The sequence below is a fragment of the Argiope bruennichi genome, chromosome 4 (genome assembly GCF_947563725.1).
Source record: "Argiope bruennichi chromosome 4, qqArgBrue1.1, whole genome shotgun sequence".
In the NCBI taxonomy this organism is placed as follows: domain Eukaryota; kingdom Metazoa; phylum Arthropoda; class Arachnida; order Araneae; family Araneidae; genus Argiope; species Argiope bruennichi.
Genome location: NC_079154.1, coordinates 70,580,234 through 70,600,352, shown reverse-complemented (window position 1 = coordinate 70,600,352; position 20,119 = coordinate 70,580,234). Strand labels below are relative to the sequence as shown.

Sequence of the window (20,119 nt, the reverse complement as noted above, 5' to 3'; positions counted from 1 at the left end):
ATCAAATGTTTGCGGAATTTTAAGCTATTATGAGTTAACAATTTAGCTCAATAAATAGTTTGCTTTTTATTTATAATATTTATAAACAATAACAGTCAATAAGTCAACAGTCAACCACTTATAACAGTCAATAAGTAATTATAATTCTAAAAATAATTATAAATTTCGGAAATACTGCTAAATTTGGCAGTTCAAAAAAATGAAAGCCACTGAATGATTTTATAATTAAAATTGAAGTTTTCGTTCTTTCTTTTCAATTGTGTTAGGTAGTTCATGAAAAACTAATACTCCGCCACCGTTCAAGTGACTTACTCTACTTACCATATTTCAGTTACCGTACTTAAAACTAAACGTGATATTTTGAATATACACTAAAGATATCAGTCCATAAAAAACCAGCGATAATTGTTCATACCCTTTAAAGGCATCGTGCCAAATATTGATGTGAAGGGAACGTGCAGAAATCTTTCAAAAAAGGGAGATATCCGGAAAAAAAAAAGAAAGAAAATAAGATTATCTCTAGAGTTTCAAAATAAATTCCAAGTGTTAACTTTTCTATTTAAGGACTTTTATAACTATATTAAATCAATAATAATTCAAAAAAGAGACACCCACGTCCCGGTTTATTTTCGTAGGTGTTCGAATACTTCTTGAAGCTAATGAATAAAATATCGCTTATTTGAAAGCGGTTTTAATTTAAATAACCTTGTTATATTTTTCTACAATTTATCTTTCGTAGAATCGTAGAAAAAAATTGTTCATCTTTCTAAACCAACTAACAAATGCAAATTCAAGAAAAAAAATACAACCATTATATTGTTCATCAGACTATAAGATATTAAGATAAATTACAGATCTTAGAATTAAATTGCATCAACCACTTATTGTAGCTTTCACTTAAGTATAATATTCATACTCCAAATAGAAGAACAGAAAAAAATTATTTTATAATACTGCATTGATGTCTCCCGCAAACAAATCTTCAAATAAAACACTTTCGGAAATAATATTTAAAAAATATCTAAAGGTTATTATCACTTTTTGCTATATTATTAGTTTTCTCTATTATTTAATAAAATGAAATTATATGTATTTTAAAACGTGTTGCCAGTTTCAATACAACTAAGAGTCTGTGCTTGTTTGAGATTCGAACTCGCAACATTGGGATTCATAGCCGAGTAACATAACCACTAGACAAAAGTGATCACTCTAGTACGGAGGTTGCAATCTGGCTTATGAGGTTACCACCACAAATCCTCCATAGAATATTACGAATAAGTATTTTTTCTATGAGTAATTTTCTTATTGAATTATAATATATGTAAGAAAGGTTTGACATATAAAAGAAAAAACAATGTTTCAATTAGAAACAATAATTGACATTTATGTTGCTAATTTTTTCTAATATATATAATTATATGAATATTTCCAGCATTGTGAGTTAAATTTGTGGTAGCCCGATGATTAATTTTCAGCTTCGAGGTCATGGGATCCTTCGGGTTGGAAACTCGATTTCTCTAGAGGTCCATTGCATAAACGGGCAATTTGACATTCATCAAATTAGTCACTATCAAAATTCCTTTTAACACTTTATACGATTAAGTTGTTTTTAATGCTTATTAAATTGTTACGAAAATCGTCCCGTGGATGGAAGGTGAACGGAGATCATTAAGCCAAATTAAGAAACATGGCCCTTTACCTCTTGAAATAAGTAGCAAAGGTAACAAGAATACAAACAAGATGTTCAAAGAGACTCGCACTAGTAGAAATTAGAAAACATTAAGTTCACCGTTAAAGGCAAGAATGATCGCTCTGTGAACACAACTTTAACGAGTGATTGAGTAAATCTCTTCATCCACTCGAATTTATATGTGCTTTCCGACAGCCGTTCGTCACGTCAGATTTTTCAATAGAATCTAAATTCATAATATACTGCTATTAATCTTGCATTTTCCAGAAATTTCATTTTTGACTCTAAAACTATTTCATGGTCGCCATAATGTGGGAAAGGGGTCATTGAATTATCCATTAAGAATATTTGTAAATCCTACTTTACAACAACAAAATTAACATAAAGGGGAAGCAATGTTATAATTCTGCAACAGTATTTACCTTTATAGCAACTGAAACCTGTAGTGATCAGATGTTTGATTTTTGATTTCTGAGTCATAGAACCATAAATCAAGACTCAATTTACCCACGCCCACTTCCGCGTAGATGCCTTGAAGTAAATCTGCTTTCATCAGAAATCCTTTCGATGATTGAGTAAGAGGGATTAAAAAGATAGTGTGGATTCACATATAATTTTTGATATTTTGCAGTAGTTTGGAAATATTCTACTCCACAAGTAAATCTATTGTAGCTTTAAAACTGATATAATATTATATAAATTCTCATTTTTTGAAAGAAAAATTTTGGGATATAATATTTACTAGCAATCTTTGATGATGATTTGGAGGGCCAGAAGTAAAAGGAGCAACAAATTTCAATTAAATAATTTTGGTAACTTGGCCTTAATTATTTCCTCTGTGAAATGCTTTTAAACTTCAAAGTTTGATGGTATTACAACGTCTACTATTTCAGAAACGTTACTACTTTTTGTTGAATTTGAAATGTATTTTTTAGTTTCCTTATATACTTTCATACATTCAATTATATGACAAAAAAAAGTAACATTTGAAAATGGTAATATTAAAAAAAGTAGAAAGTAATATTAAAAAAGAGTAATATTTAATAATTTTGTCATTGCTTGAATCTGGAATAGAAACCTTAATTGTAATTACAACAAATTTCAAACGATTTTTAAAAAGCATTAAATACTGAAAAGCATTGATACCTTATACAGAAACCTAATAACATAGAAAAATAAGTTTAATCGTCATATCTTGATCATCAATAATGAAAAACAAATCAGTGTGAAATATCAGAATCAATGATAAAAAAGAATTTAATTTCGCTAAAACTGTGAAGCATGTTGTTATAAAATATGTTTATAATATTTAAAAAATAATTAAAAAATATAATAAAGGAGAAAAATGGATATCATGGAAAAGATATTTTTTGAATTTCAAGGTGACATAAAATTCACTTCTGTGTTATGATATTTAGGGAAACTATGGTAAACAAGCTTCGAAATTTCAGTTATTTTTTAAAATTCTAATTAAAATTTGAAACAAAATCACAACGAGATGCACATTTTTACTTTCCAAAATATATATGAGTGAAATTTGGCAGTTTTAAGTTAAACAGTCAAACTTACAGAACGCCAACAACCATGCATCCAGCTTTATTAGTATTAGACTTTAAATGTCTAGAAACAACATATTATAAAAACACGAGTTTGAATTTTCATCTGCATCGTTATGATAAAAACAGAGCAAGTTATACAGTTTCATGCTATTTTCTGTATATTAATACAAATAAAATGAATTGATTTTGTTATCTTTTTGATGAAATTAAATATTTATCAAAATTCTTTTTTAAAATATCCTTTGCTTGGATCAATCGTTTTCTTTGTGAAAAGATTTTGGCTATATATTAAGTTTAATTAAATATCGATACTAATGAAGTTTATGCATTCTGAATACTGTAGGATTTAAGTATAAACTACACAAGATAATGATTGAGGTTCCTATTTTCTCTTTACTGTTACCCGCGTTTGAAGTATTAAAAATGCTATAAATAAAAAGGATTTTTAAATAGAGATTTATTATTTCACTATCAATATACTTTTTAACTTTTTTCTTCCAGTTTAACTCAAAAGGCATTCGAAAATCATATTTATCGAATATCGAAATATAATTAACCATATTATATTTATCGAAATATAATTAATAACAAATAAACAAAATAGCATCATTAAGTCTAAATCCATCACCGATTTTCCATTAAGATCCTCTTCTTACATCTTTTTTAAAATATATTATATTTTGAGAAGAGTTTTCTAATCGCAGACGATTCATTTTTACATATATGAAGTGGGACATTTTTTGAATATATGAATTATGAATATCATCACTGAATATATGAAGCAGCTTTTCAATACTCCTTTAAATTTGGGAAACTTAAAAAAATTCTGCAAATCAGAATTAGATAAAGATTTCTATGAAGTTATAAGCACATTTTATGTAATTGAATAAAACATTGTTATTGTTATTTTTCTATTTTCTATTTTATCTTAATAACTTATGAGTAACTATATTTACTGAAGACTGTTAAGTATATTTATCAAAAATAAAAATAAGATTAGCTATCTAAATTTTAACAAATAGATTTTAAAATATTTTTTTTCATATATGATTACATTATTACTGAAAGTAATTTTGATAAAATGAATAAAGAATATGAAGAAAGGTATTTTAAAATTCGGCATGTGAATTTCAAAAATATAATTTGTGTCATATAGAGTGAACTGAAACAAAAAATACCAATGCTTAATTGCCTTACTGACAAAGTTGCTTTATTTTATATTGTATGAATATAATTTAAATAGACAAGACGATGAGAATTACTGCAGTTTCACACATTTCCTTCCATTAAGATAATGGATAAATTATAAGTAGATTTTTTTAACTATCAACTTAACTAATCTTATCTGACGAAGAATATATATCTTTATTAATTTAGAGAATATTTCTCTATTTCTCTAAGCTCTTGCATGTTCTAAAATCGAGATTTTAAAATGATATGCTTTGAAATACTAAAGTATATCTGCAAGCAAAGGAAAAAGGTTTATATTCATTTTATTAAAATCCAATATTTGTAAAACCGTCTACAGTATAGAAAAGGAGTACAGAAAATAAAATTAAAGAAATAAAACTTAAAAATTTGCAGAGATTTAAATAGAGTCATCTAATGATTCTTTCAACTATTTATCTATTTATCTATTAGAAACGTCGCTAAATATCGATTCTGTGAGGAATAAGCTTTTCCTCTTTACTTTGTTTCATTATGTTATTGCTGCTGTCATGGCAACGAGAAATAGCAATAGCAGTCTGTATAGCATCAATATCAGAAGAATAGAAATAAAATGAATTACTCTCGAAATAAAAGCTGTTAACTGTTCCTAAATGGAAGATAATAAATGTTGCTATATTATTGAAAATAATATTAAAAATGATAAAATAAACATGGTAAAAAGTTTTGTTTTGAATTTATTTCAATCGCTTGAGAAAAATATAAATAACTTTCGTCTATTAAATTTTCGCATATAGCAATAATAATAAAAGAAACGATAATTAGAAAAACGTTAAAAAAATTACATAAAAAATTTTGTTCTCAATTTTAAATATAAAAACCCAGGTCAAATTTTGAATCAAATCCATCCTTCGATCAACCATATTTAGGTCTGTGCAAATAATCCCATAAATCAAAAACACATAAATCAAAACGCGATGGCTTTCACGGCTTTGTTCAAGATGTTTATGCTACAAGGACGGAAATAGAAAATGATAAATATTTGGGGTTAGTACTCTTTATATTTAATAATTTAACAGCTGCTTTAAATTTTAAGGACCGTTTAGAAAGTTTAATAGATTTCCGAATTTGTTCATTCATAAGATAAAGTGTGGGATACAAGAGTTTTGTTTCAAAACTTTACAAATAAATTGAATATTATAGTAGGAAGCGAAAACTAAACTAATAAAATAATAATCCTAACAAACATGAATAAAGAAAATTAATAAAATTCAAAAATAAAAGGCAAATGACTCAAACCATGTTATAAAAAATTACAATAAAAAAAGAAAAATTAGAAACCCTGCTTCTACATGGGATAAAGTTCTCCTTATTTTTCATCTTAGTTATATATAATTTGTATTCGACAGATTAATTTCCGCTAAAAATTCGCATTATTAACTTTTTAAAAGTATTGTATTGTTATGGTAGCTCAACGAATATTTATATTTCCTACTTTTACAGTAAGTCAATTAAACTCTATTGTAGCCGTGTAAGCATAAAAGTTATGCATCAATTATATTGCGTATGATATTTAACACTTTAATTGATAAGGGGTTAAGAGTTGTGATAAAAAATTACACATACTAAGTAACTTTCATACGTATAATATATTACGTGTTTTTTTATAATTTTTTAAATTAATTAATTCTTAGGAATTTATTTTAATTATTATCCAGAAATCTGTGCACGAAAGTATGCTTAAAATACCCATATAAAATAGTTTGGCTTGCAGACCTTCCATAAAAGCCAATCAAGCACCTTCCGTAGGAGCAACTGTGTCAAATAATTAATAATACAATTAAATATGACGTATGAATAAAATTGTATTGTATCTAATAAAAAAAACAAGTGGGAGCAATCTTTCCTCAACTTTCTTGTATACACATACAATTCCATTCTACATCCTCTGACAGCCAAATGGAATTGGGGTAATATAGTGTAATGAATAGCTTATAAGCCAGTTAACAGCTACGCTACCCGAGCAATTGCTTTTGTATCGTGGTTATGTTACTGGGCTGCGAACCACAAGGTTCCAGGTTCTATCCTGGCTCATTACTACCAGCTGCAGTAGGAAGGGAGGCGGAAGATCCTCAAAAGTAAGTGCAGTCTGTAAGCATAAATACCTCCTCCCCCCTTCAGCTCCGACTTACGTCACAGTGACACAGTAGGGCCCGTTTTCTGCATCGAAATATAAAAAGAAAGCTGATTATTCCTTTTGGGCATTTTCTCTTAAACCGAATGGGTTCTAAATGTAACACAGGTCTGCAAATTTTATCCACAAGATTAAATAACAACTTTTATTTATCAAAGTCCTTGCATTTTTAATACATTTTATAAGAAGAACATAAAGGAAAAATACTGCAAAAATCAGAAAATTCGAACTCGAAATGTTGATGAATCTACTCGTTTCAGACTTTCCTGAGTCCGGAAACTGTTTTTATTGAATTATGTCTATCTGTCTGTCTGTCTGTCTGTCTGTCACTCTGTGAACATAGCAACTCGAAAACGCGTCAGGCTTATAGAATTATATTTAATATATGCTGCTCACACAAAAATTGTAAATTTTCATCCATTTTGAACGAAATCTATTCACAGAAAATCAGTCTGACCGCCTGTCTGAGTACAAGTGAATATGATAATTACAGAAAGTAAAAAGCTAGATAGATAAAATTTGGTAAAATGTAGATTAGTGTGCCTCATTCGAAACCAAATCAGTCAAGTGGTTGACTGTCTGTCAACATAACTAAAAAACCCTCAATAATTAAAAAATTCAGAGGATTAAATAAATGAAATTTGGCATGTGATCTTGTAATTAAAATATATTTTTATATCAAATTTTAGATTCGATTGGTTGAAAAAGACATGTGTACATTCTTGTGTATTAGCTAAGTTCAAGAAATTTACCATCAAGAAAAAAAAAAAAAACTCGCCAAAAATCATAAGATTTTGATTCAATAAATATATTGGATTCGAGCCAAAGCTCAATATTTCCTAACTATTCCGTCAATGACATGACAGAAATTCATGACTTCATGACCTTTCCCAAGGTCACAATATTATGCGACATGAGAGAAATAGCACTTTTGTTATTGGGTATGCGCGAAAATTTAGAGGAACCAGCGTCATTGATTGAGTTTTCACGTTCATATATGAATATAGATACCAACAAATGGTCCCCACTATAAAAGATTTGATCTAAAATTTAATACACATCCATCATTCTACTGATAAACATGTACACCAAATTTCATTTATACAACACGTGTTGTTTTTTTTAAGTTATTAAGTCATCATGCATACTGACAGAAAGGAGATAAACCTCCTTCCGAGATTTCGTCCGAAATTCGTGAGAAATCTTTAAATTTGTTGTTAAGATTATGTATGAAATTTCAACACTCACGTTTAATGAGTTTTTGAGATAACTCATACATTGAGAGGCAGACATTATTGATTTTTTTTTGTATTTAAAAAAGTTTGAAATGTGGAGATTTGACAAAATTTGAAGTTTAAATTTTCTGAAATTTTTCTTTTTCTATCCTTTGTATATTTGCTCATAAGAAAAAAAAAAATTCGGTTAAGCAATTAGTGTGTGTTTTGAATCAATTTATCGCTATAATTTTTTTTTAAAATTAAGTTCAAATTTTTTGAATTATTTTTTTATTCTCATTTATTTTGATTTCCATATATTTTTTATTTTATAATATAAATCATGCAACGAAGGAGTAAATAAGTTTAATATGCATATGACCATTTTATTTATTTTTTCAATCATGTATAGAAATATATCATAATGAATTAAAGAATTAATATTTTAATATGGAGTCATTTAACAGTTCGATAAATCTGCGTTGAACAAGTTAGTAATAGTATTTTCCTTACTGTTAGCGGTTTTTGAATTGCATAAATCAAAAGCTTTATTTTGAAAATGTCAAGATATTCGCTTTTTTGCCGGGTCCATGTATTGTAATATTTGAAAGTTTTGTTTTACCACACAATTGAGAAAAAAATACTCTTCTATTTTCATACTGTCAATCCATACAATTTCATTTAACAGGAAAGTATTTAAGAATTCAAAATTTATTTTTTTGGCAGTTATAAGGAAGAACAAAGAAGTAATCGTTTAATTCATTTTCTTTGGCATACCAGCCATTATACAACACATAGTGTTTCGAACGATAACACATCAAAAGAGGTCACGTGATCTTATTCTGAAATTAGTTCCTTACAAACAAATAAATTTCAATATATATTTTTTAAACTTATTTTTATGCAGTTTGACCATATCCAGTACTTATTTTTGATATAAATTGGCGGCGCTGAAACTAGTTTCAAAATGAGAAGGTATCAAACTAAAATGAAATACACAATTTTAGTTTGATACCTTCTCGTATGCGCATGCGCAAGTATTCCTTTAGAATATAAATTGAGCACGCGCAATTAATTTATATACTAAAGGAATATTAAATAATAAATTAAGAAATAGGCAACGTAGTGCGCATGCGGAATAAATTAAGAAATTATCTATACTTATATAACGCTCAATGTGTGCGTGTGTGTGTCCGTGCGTGCGTTGGCGCTCTACAGGTTAGACCGTTCGACCTACAGCTACCAAATTTGGCACATGCACACCTTGGAGGTCGGGAATGTGCACCTGGGGTCCCTTTCTTGAGTTTTTAATTAGAATTTTAAATAATAATTAAAAACTAACTTTCCCGCCAAAAGAATCTTTTCGTTTCCCTACCGCCAAATGAGTAAGGCTTCAGGTTTTTTTTCCAACGCTGAAGAGGATAGGCTTAACAAATTTTCGGCCGCTTATTCAAACGATTCTGTTTATTTTCTTAATGTTTGACGCATTTAAAATTAAACATTGTTAATGAATCGATCTTTCAGATTCATTCTGAAGTACTATTGAATAAAAATAAAACAGAATAAAGGAAATTAAAAATTTTTAATCTGCATAACGTTACCCCAATTGGCGTAGAAAATTCACGCATGCGCATTGGGTTCTGATTGTTGATAACAATTTTCAACGGATACGAACTTGGTTTTGAAGGCTTAATATGTTTTCGACAGATTATTTCAAACGATTCTGTTGTTTCTTTTTAGTGTTTGATGCATTTAAAACTAAACATTGTTAATTAATCGATCTGTTCATGATTAATCTGAGAAAATTTTGTTGAAAACTTCTTGAGATATATAAATTAAGAAAAATATTCTTTAGTGCCCATAAGCTTTAAATAATCAGCGACTCTGCTTTCAGTACTCATATTTAAGAAAATGCTTCATTTCAGTAAAAAAAAAATATTATATTAATTGCAGATTAATCCTTTCCACTTTAATTTAAAGCATAGATTCTACGGGAGCTAACAGAAAATTAGAGAGATACATATTAAGTTGTGACTGAAGGTCTTTATAATATTATGAGTGAATTATATGACTATCAAAATTTGAAGTTTAAAAATATTTTGATAAAGTAGCTAGTAAGTAAAAATTACATATAATATTTAATTATTAAAATTTTAACAAGCATTAAGATTGGCGAACCGGCTGGTCGCCAAAGGCGGTTAGTATGGAATAAACTAAACTGGATAAAGAAATTTCTCTTTTATAACTTTATACCTTTTTTAATATTTGTCATTTTTAAAATGAATTATTTTTAATTCCTTTCTACATATTTCGATTAAGTTGATTTCATATTAATGGTTTTTCTTGATTTCAGTTGAGTTGTTAAGCTCAAAAAAGTATTCAATAACATTAGTCCTTTGTTTACTTTGTATTTGTAACGTTGAGATTTTTTTTTTTTTGTCATTGTATTTCTCTGTTGTATTATATCGTATTGAGGAATATCTTTGGTTATAGTGTGTGTTTCAAGATTAGAAAACTTTACCAGGGGAAAAAATAAAATTTATAAGATATCACGGTAAATAAGCCTCATCATTCTGAACCATACAAAAGGTATTTATTTTAAAGTTCAAGCACTTGAAAAAAGACAAGAAATACAGTTGAGATTTTTTTTTAAATTTGCAGCAAGTTATTACATGAATTGAAAAGTTTATTTTTAAATGATAAAACAATATTCAGAATTTTAGATGGCCATTTGTATGAATTTATGAAATAGTTTCTGGAGATAAATAAATTTATTTTTTACATATATTAAATTAAATTATTTAAAAAAGATTATTATTTATTACCTACAAATTCATTTATCTTTAGAAAAATTCTGATTTTAGCATGCATACAAGAAAAATAATTATTTAACTGAAATAAAAAAAATAGAATATTTATTTCAATTTTATGATTTTTTTTTTCATAGTTGTAAAAATAAAATTTTCAGTTTAAAAAAATTATTATGAATAAAAATTCGCTCTTATAAAATATCTGAGATTATTAATTGCGGTAACTTTCTGGCGAATATAAATTTCATTTAAAAGATTTTAAATATACAATAAAAATACGTTAATAAATAATTTATTTATTTATTAATATATTATCATTTTCTAGCCTTATTAAAAAGTAATAAAGGATTTTTAAGTAAATTGGATGCCATCCTTGTTTTTTTTTCTTTCGAACTCATATATTTTATTATAGCTTTCTCAAATTTTAAAGCCAAATATGCTAAATTCTTAATCGGATCTTTTCGTTTAGATATAGTTTATCTAACTCTAAATTTTTCTTCAATTTTTTTAATAACCATTATTTGTAAGCCATTTAATAGTCTTCTTCTTGAAAGTGATTACAAGAGTAAAAGCTATTTGTTAGTGTTTTCAAACAGACGTTTACTCTAGCGTTAACACGCTGTACCAGACACGTAGTCCCATTCCCCATGCACGTGACCCTTCCTTTTCTACTAACATCAAACAATAATAAAATTGCAAATATGCTAAATTCTTAATCGGATCTTTTCGTTTAGATATAGTTTATCTAACTCTAAATTTTTCTTCAATTTTTTAATAACCATTATTTGTAAGCCATTTAATAGTCTTCTTCTTGAAAGTGATTACAAGAGTAAAAGCTATTTGTTAGTGTTTTCAAACAGACGTTTACTCTAGCGTTAACACGCTGTACCAGACACGTAGTCCCATTCCCCATGCACGTGACCCTTCCTTTTCTACTAACATCAAACAATAATAACATTTTTATACTCACCCCATCGCACCGAATAAGCCGCTTCTTTCCAGTCGGGGGGTGTAGGATTGTCCGGTCGTTTTTCTACATAGAATATTGAGCCTGGCTGCCTCCGTGGTGGGGATAGGCACCGCATAGCCACACCACTCACGCTACACTGCTAAAGTCGTCTGCCTAAGTTAGCGAAACCTCTGATTAGAATGCGCGACTGCGCTCTCCCACCCCCTCTCTCTGCAACCGCCTCGCCAACACCCTTGGCTTCAATGTCCAGCGATGGCCTTCTGTTCTTTTTTTTCAGTCGGTCGATAAATAATTCTTTGGTTTCCAGTGACTGGAAACGATCCAAGGAGATGGGAATGAAATCGTCTGCGGAGAGCGCTGTTCTTGGATTATCGTTTTCCGAGAAGATTCGTGTTTTCGAGGAGAGCACTTTTACGATTTCTCACGAAAATGGTACGTCTCTTATAGTGAAAAGGAAAAATTGTCTACTTCGGGGAGTTTTCTGAATGGTTTGATGACCTCGAAGCATGCTATGAGGCTACTGAAGATTCTGCAGTGTTCTAGGAAATTTTGTTTGTAATGTTGAATGGGTCCATTTTCTGTATTAATTCTCGAAGTTAATTTGTTATTTTATTTTAATGTGCATAATATATTTTCCACTTAGAAACACCTTTACTATGCAATAAAAATAATTAAATGGCTCAAAATGCATAACGTAAATTCAGAATTTTATACTTCCATTTTCGAAATTAAACTTTTATTTACTTATTTTGAACAAAGTGTAAAAAAAAAAATCAGATCTGATATTGATTTAAAATAAATAAAAATATCTGAATAAACTAAGATCGACAGGTTTTAATTAGCTGATAAGTTTTCCGAAAATATAATTAGTTAAGTTATATTAACTTCCCGTTTTAAAGTAACACTAGTGCTATTTTGGGAGGCATCTCATAATTTTGAACCGCGGTCAGATGACGTGGACGACATCTGAGCTTGCTTCCCCCTCTCCAAACTTCCACATCACACCAGCAAGTGGACGTTTGGCCCTAACGGATTTAACGTTCACCAGACCCACGTACGCAACGGTTCTTCGGTGGAATCGGGTCTCGAACCTGAAACCCTCCGTTTCCGAATCCGAGACCTTTTTACCACCGAAAATGTAATAGTTCTACCAAATACTCACATTATTATTTTTTCATACATTATATATTATATTTATTTATATATTATTTTATTTCAAAATTTTTTTCTTACCTTTTATTTTAAGGTGCACACTATATATTTTTGTTCCGAAATAATTCTTTCTTGCGCAGCAGAGAATAAAAAGGTACAAAATAACAATTTCAAATAATTCCGCGAATGAATTTAAAAAATATATATATATGATTTAAACTCAGATATATAGCCATATCAATTAAGTTATTGATCGCCTATGAAATTAGCCTTACAATGTATTGTTAAGTAATGGATTTGTCTTTAATATGAACGTACAAAAATTAGAAGTAAGAAAGAAAAAAAAAAAAACACCTTGATAATATTTATATCATTTTTACATCGACAACGTTGATTCAAATTTGCTTATAGACTAGAATTTTCAAAATCAAAAACATAAAGTTTATGATTTATCAATAACTCTTAAAAATGCAATCCTATTTTATTTCTACTTTTACACTTTTACGTCTTCTACAGTCAAACGCCAATGCCAATAACGAAAAACAGAGTGTAGAGTAAAAATTCCAAACGTGTGTCGCCCTATTATCTCAATATAATCACAATCTCTGTAGAAACACTTTCTCTGCAGCAGCGATCATATAGCGGTAAAAGCAAGAGAAGAGACAACCGTTAAGAAAGCTTCTGTTCGTTTTCTTCCATTTCTTCCCCGCAGCTTTATCTCTTAATTGCAATTGATTTGACGAAGATGGAACAACATATCTAAGGAAGTATTGCAACTAAGATTCCACTATAAGAATAATCTTAATTAGATTATATAATGATATTAAATAAACAATGAATTTCCTCTTGTTCACAAATTCTACACAAGAAACCACTTTTTTTAAAAAAATTGCGATACTACAAAATTATGGGGAACATTTTAAAACTAATATTAATAAGCAACGATACAATAAAGTAATTCAAATTCCTCAATGAATCTTGGATTTAATACTTATTTAACAGCAAGCATGTATTTAAAGAACGTAAATCAAAAATTTAAGTTTAGTTTAGTTGGTTTAAGAATCTGATTAGGTTTGAAGCTATACGAAGGTAATTTTTGTCCAGACTTTGTATTCTGAACCATAGACAAACGGTAGAAATGATAGCCAACCAAACATTCTTCTCTTTAAAATTCTGCACCACGCCAGCATGTTATGAAAAATTAAACAAAATTTCTGTTTAAAAAAAATGGAAAAATATAATTTCTTTCGCTATATAATTTAACGTATATGAAATTTTCATAAATTATTTCCCAAAAGAAATTTCACTTTATGAAGTTTCAATCTTACAAATTATATTACCTTTATATGGTAAATTAATTTCATAAATTAATTTTTGATGATTTTATAACGTAATTTATCTAAACAAAAGGATAATCAATGAAATCAGTTCTCATAATCGGAACTGTAAGTTTAGTAAGATCAAATGCCTAAGAAATGTTTTGGTTTAAAATTTCTTTGTAAGTTGATGGTTGATAAATCATTTGAAATACTTTCATGTTATCCTTGTACAATTTAAGTGGCTGGAACGGTGAAAGTCATTCCAACGAGTTTCTCGAATGATGGTTAGGACGTAGAAAGTCGCTTTTCTAAAATTGCTGTAAGACGGTTTTAACATAGAAAATCATCATTTATTTCCCTATTGACATTTATAATCGGGGCTAGTCAGCTGCTTGTCATAGTCTTGTGGTTTTCACCGATAAATAGACCTAGGTTGTCCCTCTTATTCAGGGAATTAACTCCTCAGGAAATGGAATAATATTTTTTTTTTCTGAGAGTTTGAGATTTCAGGATTATTTAGTGATGATGAATAGCAAATTTTATTATTTATTTGGATATTATACTGCACATTTTACTATTTAAGTAAAAACTAATATCCTTGTTAAATGTAAAAGAATTTCATGTTTATAATCTCTCTTTAATTGTTGATGATTGTGACTCATTTCGCATAAAGAGATTTAAATTCCCTAAACTGGCTGATGAAACATGACAAAAAGCCCATAAACTTTTTAAAATATTTTCATTAAAATAAAATAATTTTTCTTTTTTAAAAAAAGAAATTAATTACTTCTTGCTGAAAATAATTTTAAGCTTTAAATTTTTGTAGGCATATTTCATATCATTTTAGAAGTCCTACATCATTTTGTTCATTGTAATGTATGCTTTTCTAGTTCTCTGTCTATATCTTTACATGTCTAAGTTATCCCAAAGGTTACCAATGATTAAATTTACAAATATTTATTAAAAGAAAACCTTATACTGAAGCATTCCCAACATAGGTAAATAAATGAAATTTTCATATATTAATATCAATGATGGAGAAAAACTGAATGAAATGTTTATACACTAATGAAGCAATATGAGTTTCATTTACACGCCTAAGTTATCCCAAAGGTTACCAATGATTTAGAAAGATTTATTAAAAGAAAACCATATACTGAAGCATTCTCAACATGGGTAAATAAGTGAAATTTTCATATATTGGTATTATCAACGATGGAAAAAAGCCTGAATGAAATGCTTATACACTAATGAAGCAATATGAGTTTCATTTACACGCCTAAGTTATCCCAAAGGTTACCAATGATTTAGAAAGATTTATTAAAAGAAAACCATATACTGAAGCATTCTCAACATGGGTAAATAAGTGAAATTTTCATATATTGGTATTATCAACGATGGAAAAAAGCCTGAATGAAATGCTTATACACTAATGAAGCAATATGAGTTTCATTTACACGCCTAAGTTATCCCAAAGGTTACCAATGATTTAGAAAGATTTATTAAAAGAAAACCATATACTGAAGCATTCTCAACATGGGTAAATAAGTGAAATTTTCATATATTGGTATTATCAACGATGGAAAAAAGCCTGAATGAAATGCTTATACACTAATGAAGCAATATGAGTTTCATTTACACGCCTAAGTTATCCCAAAGGTTACCAATGATTTAGAAAGATTTATTAAAAGAAAACCATATACTGAAGCATTCTCAACATGGGTAAATAAGTGAAATTTTCATATATTGGTATTATCAACGATGGAAAAAAGCCTGAATGAAATGCTTATACACTAATGAAGCAATATGAGTTTCATTTACACGCCTAAGTTATCCCAAAGGTTACCAATGATTTAGAAAGATTTATTAAAAGAAAACCATATACTGAAGCATTCTCAACATGGGTAAATAAGTGAAATTTTCATATATTGGTATTATCAACGATGGAAAAAAGCCTGAATGAAATGCTTATACACTAATGAAGCAATATGAGGTTCATTTACACGCCTAAGTTATCCCAAAGGTTACCAATGATTTAGAAAGATTTATTAAAAGAAAACCATATACTGAAGCATTCTCAACATGGGTAAATAAGTGAAATTTTCATATATTGGTATTATCAACGATGGAAAAAAGCCTGAATGAAATGCTTATACACTAATGAAGCAATATGAGTTTCATTTACACGCCTAAGTTATCCCAAAGGTTACCAATGATTTAGAAAGATTTATTAAAAGAAAACCATATACTGAAGCATTCTCAACATGGGTAAATAAGTGAAATTTTCATATATTGGTATTATCAACGATGGAAAAAAGCCTGAATGAAATGCTTATACACTAATGAAGCAATATGAGTTTCATTTACACGCCTAAGTTATCCCAAAGGTTACCAATGATTTAGAAAGATTTATTAAAAGAAAACCATATACTGAAGCATTCTCAACATGGGTAAATAAGTGAAATTTTCATATATTGGTATTATCAACGATGGAAAAAAGCCTGAATGAAATGCTTATACACTAATGAAGCAATATGAGTTTCATTTACACGCCTAAGTTATCCCAAAGGTTACCAATGATTTAGAAAGATTTATTAAAAGAAAACCATATACTGAAGCATTCTCAACATGGGTAAATAAGTGAAATTTTCATATATTGGTATTATCAACGATGGAAAAAAGCCTGAATGAAATGCTTATACACTAATGAAGCAATATGAGTTTCATTTACACGCCTAAGTTATCCCAAAGGTTACCAATGATTTAGAAAGATTTATTAAAAGAAAACCATATACTGAAGCATTCTCAACATGGGTAAATAAGTGAAATTTTCATATATTGGTATTATCAACGATGGAAAAAAGCCTGAATGAAATGCTTATACACTAATGAAGCAATATGAGTTTCATTTACACGCCTAAGTTATCCCAAAGGTTACCAATGATTTAGAAAGATTTATTAAAAGAAAACCATATACTGAAGCATTCTCAACATGGGTAAATAAGTGAAATTTTCATATATTGGTATTATCAACGATGGAAAAAAGCCTGAATGAAATGCTTATACACTAATGAAGCAATATGAGTTTCATTTACACGCCTAAGTTATCCCAAAGGTTACCAATGATTTAGAAAGATTTATTAAAAGAAAACCATATACTGAAGCATTCTCAACATGGGTAAATAAGTGAAATTTTCATATATTGGTATTATCAACGATGGAAAAAAGCCTGAATGAAATGCTTATACACTAATGAAGCAATATGAGTTTCATTTACACGCCTAAGTTATCCCAAAGGTTACCAATGATTTAGAAAGATTTATTAAAAGAAAACCATATACTGAAGCATTCTCAACATGGGTAAATAAGTGAAATTTTCATATATTGGTATTATCAACGATGGAAAAAAGCCTGAATGAAATGCTTATACACTAATGAAGCAATATGAGTTTCATTTACACGCCTAAGTTATCCCAAAGGTTACCAATGATTTAGAAAGATTTATTAAAAGAAAACCATATACTGAAGCATTCTCAACATGGGTAAATAAGTGAAATTTTCATATATTGGTATTATCAACGATGGAAAAAAGCCTGAATGAAATGCTTATACACTAATGAAGCAATATGAGTTTCATTTACACGCCTAAGTTATCCCAAAGGTTACCAATGATTTAGAAAGATTTATTAAAAGAAAACCATATACTGAAGCATTCTCAACATGGGTAAATAAGTGAAATTTTCATATATTGGTATTATCAACGATGGAAAAAAGCCTGAATGAAATGCTTATACACTAATGAAGTAATATGAGTTTCATTTCCATAATAAAACTATTGTAAAAAAATTGAAATACAATTAATTGATACAGGTATTTCAACTTTAAATAATTTATTTCCCTTCGAATTGCTACAAGCAATGTCTATTTAAAATTGTTATTAAGCTTTAAAGATTTTATTTATGAACAAATTAACTTTCTGCATCTTTTTGAATATTATATGTGAATGATATTTTCATATTTATTAAAAATAAAGTAGAAGATGATAAGAGGAGTTTAAATATTATAACAATAGTTTTACTTAAAATTATTATATTTTTAGATGAATATTTTTCATACAGTAATATTATATATTTTAAATAAATTTTATCACGTACATTAGTACTTTTTCATGTATTATTATTTTATATATTTTGAATTTCTTTCAAATTAGATTTATGCCACATAACCAAAAAAAATCTGCTTTAATTGGATAGCTGTAGTTTTTGTCATAACTACAGTTATCCTTAATTTTTTTTTCTTATTCAGTAGAAAAATAAGAGAAAGTTTAAATGAATTTTTCATGAAAATTATTTTTTTATTAATACTGAACATAAATATATATTTTTTCGATTGACATTGGATGTATCAACTAGTAATAAATATAAAAAATAACAACAACAATAAGTTGAGCATGATTGTCACGATACCTGGAGAACAAAGAACCTGGAAAATACAGGAAATTTAAAATTCATCTATAAAACAGGAGAAATTAAAAGGATTTTTAAATTTTCCTTAAAATCTGGGAAGCACATAGAGAAATTTTTTCTTAATTCTTTACAACTACAAAAATGTCGACCTCTTTTTTTTCCTTAAACTCCGACTGCAAGAATAAAAGATCATCTGCATAACTATAAAAACAAAACATTATTCGCAACTGTTAAACCTCGAAAGTTCATTCCTTTTCTATTTACTTCTCTTTTCTTCAGCATACATATATCCAATTCCCAAGACTGAGAAAAATATCGATATTGGAATTGTGGCTAAAAGCTAATTTAATACTATTAAACCTTCTGAAATTGAAAAAAATAAAATTGAAACAACATTGAAAAAACAAAAGTTTCATACTTTTAGGAGAGGATTTTATATTTCTGAAGAATATTATTAAAAAATATAATTGAATGCATGTCCAAAAGTCCAAAATCTTTGCTGTTTTTTTTAAAGCAATGCAGTGTTATGCCAGAAGAGAATAATTGATTTGCTGCAACCTTTTCTTTCCAAAGTACAAATCTTCACTGCTTGAGAATACCATAGAACTGCAAAAATCCAATTTGAAATTGTCTTGGGAAAACATTAAAAAACGAATACAAAGAACAGTTTAATTCATTTGAGGGTGAAATTCACTTAGGAGAGTTTTATTCTTATGTTACAAGGTTCAAAAAACTTTCTAATTTTTGGGAAGTCGTAAGAATAATACTTGCATTATTACATGGCACTGAGACTGTGGAAAGTGGATTTAGTGTCAACAAGGATATGCTTGGTGAAACTCTGAAAGAAAACTCTTTAATTAGTCAGTGTATAACTCTTATGGGGGGGGAGGGTCTCAAACTTTTACAAGGGGTCTTAAATGTTTCCACTTCAAGAGATTTGCAACTATATGAAAATTAGCACATGAGGTATTATGAAGCTTTAGATAAACAAAAAAAGTTCAGGAAAGAAAGGGAGAATTCAATAAACGAGAAATAATCATGCAAATTAAATTGTCACTAAAATAAAACCAAAAATGAAATTGAAAGATTGAAAAATCTACGGAAATCATACTAATTTATATGGATTGACAAAAAAAAATTGCTTTGTAATGTTTTTTTAATTATGGAATCATTGAATAGTTTGTATCATGATAGCAAGAATGTTATTTTTGTTTTATTTCACCCAAGTTCTTAACTTTTCACATTAGATTAGAGAGCTCAAGGAAAATAATCAATAGTTTTTTTAAGACATTTGAATTTTGTCTTGTTGAATTCTACGTAATAAATAAAGAAATATTGCTTTCTTTTCTTAATGTCATTAGAGACATTCGTTTAATATACTATTATTTCAGGCAATATTGAATTGATTTTTACTTCTCATTGTTTTTGCACTCAACTATAAAAACTAAGCAGTATTATTATTCTTTTATAACTAGCCCATGAGCACTTCTTCTTGCATACAACCACCCTACCATCACTGATTGAAGCAGCATCGTTAGGATTTGTGGCTGACTGCTGTCTTTAGCATAACCCGTCCAT

At 28.3% G+C, this 20,119-nt stretch overlaps 1 protein-coding gene across 2 annotated transcripts in view; it reads right to left on the bottom strand.

Moving 5' to 3' along the window:
• Nucleotides 1–11,731, bottom strand: part of LOC129965945 (katanin p80 WD40 repeat-containing subunit B1-like) — a 178,601-nt gene extending 166,870 nt beyond the window's left edge. For both annotated transcript variants that reach the window (XR_008784246.1, XM_056080248.1), the window contains exon 1: nt 11,605–11,731. Coding sequence is in view for 1 of the 2 variants with exons in the window: in XM_056080248.1 (XP_055936223.1) it covers nt 11,605–11,719 (115 nt within the window). In the remaining variant the exon portion in view is untranslated. The remainder of the gene's footprint in view (nt 1–11,604) is intronic.
• Nucleotides 11,732–20,119: the final 8,388 nt, after the last annotated feature.